The following is a 7466-nucleotide window of genomic DNA, read 5'->3' on the forward strand; positions in this document are numbered from 1 at the left end:
TTTTGTGTGGTGGATGGTAATGACAAGGTAGTCTGATATTTGGAATGGTTAAGATTAGTCAATAAAAAGAAAGTTCAAAAGTATTGTAACCATTTGATGGCATAATTTGAATTGAGTTTTTGTCAGCGTAAACCTTTATGAATTTTTATATATGCGAACAATCATGGATTCCACCTTCAAAAGCTAGTATATACTTTTCTATGTATCCAATCATCATAACATCTAAATATATATCATTAATTTCTAATATTTTTTTCATTCAACATACTGAAAAATAAAATAAAAATACTAAAATACACATGATACTAATTACATTAGTTATGATATTCTAATGTTCCTTTTTCACCAACTAATTTGGCAACAATTCTCAACTTCTAATTAATTAGGTTTTCCATGACAATACGTAACCGTCATGAAAAAGAATAATTGGTTGATTTGTAAGATTACAAATTAGGACTAGCCGGTCAGAGCAGGACCAATGCTTTTGGCACATATTAACGATCATGTGGTAGATCTTGAAGCTTAGAGCGCGATAGAGCATTTAGTATGTACACAATAGGCTTTCAAACTTATAACTACCAATGTCGATGTCTATATAGCAATTGCCATCATACAGACGAAAATCCAGCATGCTACATGTTGTTGGCGACCCGTTCTTTCTCTCTGTAACATTAACAATATTCGATTAAAAGGCGATTGATGAGACGTGTATTTTGAACATATGTTATTGAACAACTAGGACGAATCACTATATCAAGAAAGTTTGATTATAAAACTATGACGTGTGACGTGTCAAATGTATATAATTTGTATAGTAGGTGCACATATGGGCTCACATGCGTACCAGATTCTATAGAGCACCAACAAAAGCACAAAGCGTGAAGTATGTCACCCTTAAAAAATAAATAGTGGCTAGTATCGTACTAGTGAAAATATAATATTTAATCAATTTGTTTTCAATTACTTTGTAATTATAATGTTAAAACTAGTTATGTATTTATGAAATATTATATAAGCGGATATCTGAGATGAGATCTACTAAACTTTACATTAATTAATAAGATATTCAACGTGTTTGTTTTCTTATATAATAATCATCAAATTATGGGCTATATATATACATAAACCATAATCAAGTGATTATGTGACATCTCAATCTCCTATTCAATTTAGGCTTTTAAATCGTTTAAAAACCTTTTTTTTTTCTAAACGACTTACGAATAAAGTCTTGAAACATGAGGTAACTCAATGGCAAAATGCGACCTCATATACCTGCAATTATAGACAATATTGAATAACCTAAGCCTACCATATTTGGTTAAAAATATAATTTAACCAAACCTCTAAACCTTTTATTTGCTCAATGGTAACATTATTTGTTTCCCACCTTCTAAACCTTTTATTTGCTCAATGGTACACCACCTTTGCATGATAATTTAACACTTGATACTAGTAACTATATATATGTAAAGTGTGTGATCATATCATAAATACATCAAAAGTATTTACCTTGGTAGCCATGGAAGTAAGAGAGATCGAAGCCGAAGGCGTTGTACTCGTCGATAAATCCGCCAACCCAACATTATAAACCATCGTTCCATCGGGCTTATAAAATCCGTAGTTCCTCTCTGACGTCGGGCCAGGCTTCATATCCTCGTTAAACAACGCAAACACGTAAACCTCGAGCCTCATTTTCGGCCTCAACGGTGTCCCTTCACCACTCATCTGTCTTCTCAACAAATTCCTATTATAAACAGCCGCATTTTGCGGTGTTGCACCAACTTCATTCGGGTCACCTTTAGACGGCCAACCCGTCTCAGAGACCCGAACTTCAATCCCACCAAACCCTAACCGCGCCATGGCAAATATAACAGCGTCAACTTGAGCGTACAACATGTTGTCATAATGCATATTAGTATGCGGATCGATCATGCCCGAATTAGGGTTTAAAAGAGCATAATCTAGGGATATTTTATCAGGGCTATCTTTGTAAGCAAAATAAGGGTATGCATTGATCCAAAATGGCGATTTTGTCGTCGAAAGAAACTTTAACAATTGTGTCATTATCGTTGTGAGCTCGGGCACGAACATACCTTCGGATGGTGGATACGAGTTAGCAAGAACCGCGAGTGACGAAGGTGTGGACACTTGAATATGTTGTTGTAACCCTAACTGAGTCAAGGCTTGTTGTATACTAACCATTGCTGGAACCAAATTATCCACCAGTGACATATCATCTCCTGTGAAAACTTCATTTCCGACCGCGATTCCAGTGATTTTAGTAGCTGGAAAATAGGGTTTTATACGTGTAGTCACCCATTGTAACGCTTGTTGAGGGTCCATTAATGTTGCTAGCATATTGTTCTCCACTGTCACGATAATATCCACACCAGAACCCGCAAATGCGGTTAAGATGTCCGGATTTGTATCGTAGATTCGAGTTTTTGTGACCTTTAGTGATTTCAGAAGCTGGAGAACTTTGCTCGGCGGTGGCAAATCGTTTCCGACTTGACCATAGTTTATGCCAAGTGATTCAACGAATACAAACCCTATGAACACACAAAAAAAAAAAATCAAAATCAAAAAGTTTTAAAAAAACATGCAAAACCACCATGAATTTAATGTTAAGTAGTAATTATTCATGTATATCAATGAGGAACGATTCCATTGTAAAATTGTTGGTAACTTGGTACCAAGTACCAACTAGTATCTGTCGGTGATATCCGTCAGAAATTTTGTTTTGAGTACTTTGATTTCTGATGGAGAACTGGCGGATTACTACATCGAAAAAAGCCTAGATGGAATCTTGTCGTAAATTATATTTTCAGTTGCAGACATATTACTGACGGGTTTTCGTAGGCAATATCTTCCTACGAAAGCTGCCAAAAATTTAGAGGCCAGGGGAGATTTTCTATTTAAAATTTTATGATACACATTTATAAGGAACACAAATACACAATCAATCATTAATGATTGCTACTAAAATTATGAGCTATGATTAGTGAATCCCATGCATGAGAACTAAACTAACCTGATAAAGAAAGAATAATTCCAAGAATAAATTGCACAGTGCAGGCTTTTCTAAGACAAAGTTCCATATTTAATTTTACTGAGATGAAAAAAAGATTTAGAAAGAGAAAAGGGTGGTTGAATATATATGTATATATGGTTTTTGCAGTGGGAATTCGTTACTTGTTAGAAATTGAAGGGCGATGAAGAGTTTAAGAGATCGAGTTGCCTTGAACTTGAGGTTGGGGGGCTCTCTTTCCTCTTTAAGTACTCGTCCAAAAAGACAAGCTTCCAAAGTTTTTGGTGCATTGTCAAATATACCCTCATCTCTTTCTTCACATAAAAGGAATCGAAAATTTTCATATAAGCTGGTAAAGTTATTTAGTTACATATAAATATTTAATATGTTAGTATTTCAAAAGAGTGAAATGAATCCAACTAATGGATCAAGTAAAAGCTACAGTACAAAAGATACATTTGGATTGAAAACTTACTTGAGAAGAAACATTGGGTTTTCCTGGATGTAATTTAATTAGTATTGTTTTTTTTATACTCTGGTGTTATATATGTATGTTATAACTAATTAGATCGAGCACACACAATGATAACCAGGTTTTCTATTCTAACTCCCCTAATAATTCTCAAAAAAAATAAATAAATATAATTTATCGTTAACTTTAGCAATTATCTCTACAACTAACACCATCATTATGTTTTCTCTTTTCTTGATTATCTTTATCAGTGTTTCATTCTACCCCTTAATCTTGATTTGTTCCACTAAAGTCTCTTGAACATGATAAGAGAATACTCACATGCTTTTCATGTCTTCTTGTTAATTTTGCTTCTTCATTCTTCTCAAGCTTATTAGTTCCAGTCATCATGAATTTCATCTTTCTTTCACCTTTTATTAATCTGCTCGAAAGAACACACGATCCTAGCTTAATTATTTCGGGAAATCTGGTCACACCTCACATATGATGTGATTAAAACATAATCGAGTGATCTAACCCGTTGTTCTTCGACTAGGAACTCTCATTTCCAACTAAGTCAAATGATCACTGCATTGATCCACTGTTCTTAGACTACGAACTTGGTGTATACTGATTCAAACGTACACCTCCCTAATCAAATTACACAACTCCACAATCCGACCTTAACTACAATGTTTCTCACATTGTATCTGGTCTTCATTAAGTTGTCTCACACAAAACATGACTTTGGTTCTGCTTGCCTCTCCTTCATTAAGTCGTCTCACACAGAACACGACTTTGGTTCCGCTTTCCTCTCCTTCTTCATTAAGCCGTCTCACACAGAACACGACTTTGGTTCTGCTTGCCTCTCCTTCTGATAATTGGTTTGACAATATCATCTTGATTTTTAGATGGTCATGCTAACTACAAGTGGTAATAAATCGTAATCACGGAGAGACTTTGAGGAATCTCCCCATTGTGTCGTAGTTTAATTAATCTATATGTAATAATCAACGTAGGGTACCGTTTTGTATGTTAGCCTTTTGTATTTACTCGTACTCTAAACGTTTTATCTTAGTTAGCTTGTTGGTTTATTTCCTTGTATATTTGGGCCTAAGGCCATGTAAACAAAGCCCACTTGGCCCATTTATGGAACAATGCATGATATGCTCCAACCTATATAAGGTTGAGCATACTCATGCATAACATAACCTTCTGTCAAGATCTTATCCATTCACCAACTCCTCTCTCCCTTTCCATTCTAATTCGGGAAATAATATACCAAACAAGATCTGAGAACTCGGTTCCTCACTAGTGATTTCTGCTAGCTAGTGTTGAGATTGATCCAAGTAACTAGTTTGTTGTTGTTTTATCCGTCCATGGGACCTACAATTGGTATCAGAGCTTTCAAGCTCTACTAGTTGTAGATCTTGGGTCACAACCTTGGATTTTAGTCTTGTTTGTGTGTTAAAGACGGGTTTTCAAGCGTTTTGTGGGTTTACAAGTTCATCAAGTTGATAGTAGTGTGTTTACAAGTTTGAATGTATAAGTGTTCTTAGCTTCCAGGTTGAAAAATTGTTTGTTTGGGTGTTATTGTGGTGTTAAAGTTGCTAAAATACAAGATTTAAGTGCTCAAAGTCTTCAAAATGAATGGTTCTTAGATCTACATGTGTTGAAGTGATTGATTTGAGTTTCCTCAAAAGGAAAAGTCTGAAAATACATGTGGAAAGTACAGATGAAAAGTATTCTAATCAAATCCACAAACTACTCTAATCAAATTATGAATAGTATTCTAATCGAATCAACTTCAAATCATTCTAATCGAATTCTCAAAGTACTTTAATTGAATCCTAGAAAGCACTCTAATCGAATCCAAAAACCATTCTAATAGAATTTCTTAACCCATTCTAATCGAAGCTCTATTTGATTAGATTAGGTTGCTATTCGATTAGATTAGTTTTCTATTCGATTAGATTAGTTTTCAATTCAATTAGATTAGTCTTGCTATTCGATTAGATTACTCTGTCCATTCCATTAGTTTTCTATTCGATTAAATCAATCTGCCAATTCGATTACTTTGGACTTGTGACTTTTCACAGAATTTGTGATGAATCTGTTTGACTTAAGGGTTGTTCTTAAACGATGACTACTGAAAAAACAAAAAGATAAAGAGCTTCATAATCTTTGAGAATGAGGCTGGGACAACCAATAAACCACCTAAACAACTTAATTAGGACAATAAATTTGAAGAACTAAAATGGCGTTTTAAGAACTACAATAGAATCACAAATTATGCTTTTCTTAGACCCATTGAGATTGGTCCACATGTTCCCATGACTACTATTGTTGATGACCAAGTTCCCAAGCCTGTGATATCCTATGATGATGAAGACAAAAAAATGTTAAGTGATGATTGATGTAGATGTCATGCTCTAATAAAAAAAGTATTTATGAAGATTAAATACCTATAACTAGTACGGGTAAGTAAGGTCGTCTCCACAAGGAATCAGTGAAAAGTGCAAGTAAAGTTCATAATTATTAATTATTATATTAGGCGGACAAACGATGTTAATTGGTTTATAAAAGATGATTTAATAAAACATGATTAATTTAAGTAGACTGTAAGCAATTATAAGAGAATGATTCACTACAGGTTCAGGTAAAGTGATAACCGACTAATCACAGATTTATAAAGATTAATTGTGCAATAATTACTAAAACTAACAATTGGGTTGTGAGGACAAACGATACCCTAACCGAATTGTTGACACAACTGAACTCTGGTTTACCCAATTACTAGTTTAATGTATGAAAACCAATTGTAAGAAATAATTAGCGATTACTAGTTCAATGACATAGGAGCTAACCCTACATGTGATGAACACAACCATAAAAGTGATGCAAAGTATGGTAATCAAAATCATAAACTGTTTAAACAATCAATTCTAATGTAAAACAGGATTAAAGACATTCAATCAAGTTCATATTCATTCAAAACATAGAATCTAATCAAAGTTAGTTTACACAAAACCCTAGCCTAAAGTGAATACAATGGTTTCACCAAAAAGATTTTCATTTTTTACTTTAAGAAAAACAAAAATGAGTCATTTGACTTGCCGAAAATATTTTATATTTTATTAAGAAAATCAGAAAAAGTTTCAAAAATATATTTTCTCGTTTAGAGGGAGCTCCTGCTTAGAGGGAGTCGGATATTAAAAAAAATTATAAAATTTTGAAAAATAGATCCGACCTTTGAAAAATGATAAGAAATTGTCTCTAATGATCCTATGACATTAAAATAGTAGATCAAAAGCTAACAAGATCATCGCTTGATGTGTAGATAAACTTAACATATGAGTAAGTGTCATAGTGATATAAAATTAAATCATCCGCCTATGCTTGTGGTTTTACCATTATCAATCAGTTATACAACTCCAATATAAGTCATATCGATGAAGGCAAAAATTTCATTAATCAGTCATACACAAGGCCGTTAGTGATTGATCACCATAAAAATCATTCTTGCTTTTAAATAAAAATATTGAAAATCAAAATGATAAAGCAGAAAACTACAAAGACCTTAAATGTATTTAAAATCAACAACAAAATGTTGATAAGTAATAAAAAAAGGGGTATATTATAACCACGTAACGTGGGGCAAACAAATAAGTGCTAAACACTTTATATGAAGGCTTGTAAGTCCGTACGACAAGTAAGTCCATGGTTCAACCTTTATTGTTTGAAAAGTTTGCAAAAGTTTAATAAGCGTTAAAATGTTTTGATCAATCATCAGGGTGTCGGAGTCAATTCAGGGTGATACTGATGAACACAAACTGTGTCTGAGGTATGATGGAGTTTTTAATTCATCGGATTAAATGGGGACCACATAAGTGCCATGCTTAACGTATACCTTCACAGATCACGTTGACATCAAAATACTTGTTAAGTTTAAAGTGGACAAATTATATCTACAACTGACTTTGGGTT

The 7466-nt window shown here is 33.6% G+C and overlaps 1 protein-coding gene across 1 annotated transcript; it reads right to left on the reverse strand.

Annotated features, from left to right (window-relative positions):
- Nucleotides 1-216: 216 nt before the first annotated feature.
- Nucleotides 217-3113, reverse strand: LOC143563917 (glucan endo-1,3-beta-glucosidase 11-like). Its single transcript, XM_077051343.1, has 3 exons — nt 3032-3113; nt 1510-2549; nt 217-663 (listed from the first exon to the last, which is right to left on the reverse strand). The coding sequence occupies exons 1-3, from the start codon at nt 3096-3098 to the stop codon at nt 592-594; spliced, it is 1179 nt and encodes a 392-aa protein (XP_076907458.1). The 5' UTR covers nt 3099-3113; the 3' UTR covers nt 217-591.
- Nucleotides 3114-7466: the final 4353 nt, after the last annotated feature.

Source organism: Bidens hawaiensis, unplaced genomic scaffold (assembly GCF_021521415.1).
Source record: "Bidens hawaiensis isolate Kalapana, Puna unplaced genomic scaffold, B.hawaiensis_p1.1 tig00021644_1, whole genome shotgun sequence".
NCBI lineage: Eukaryota > Viridiplantae > Streptophyta > Magnoliopsida > Asterales > Asteraceae > Bidens > Bidens hawaiensis.

Coding starts and splice junctions, on each gene's coding strand:
- LOC143563917 (XM_077051343.1), bottom strand. CDS start 3,098: ATGGAACTTTGTCTTAGAAAAGCCTGCACTGTGCAATTTATTCTTGGA. Junction 2,550..3,031: donor AATTATTCTTTCTTTATCAG/GTTAGTTTAGTT, acceptor GTGTGTTCATAG/GGTTTGTATTCGTTGAATCA. Junction 664..1,509: donor TTACTTCCATGGCTACCAAG/GTAAATACTTTT, acceptor TTAATGTTACAG/AGAGAAAGAACGGGTCGCCA.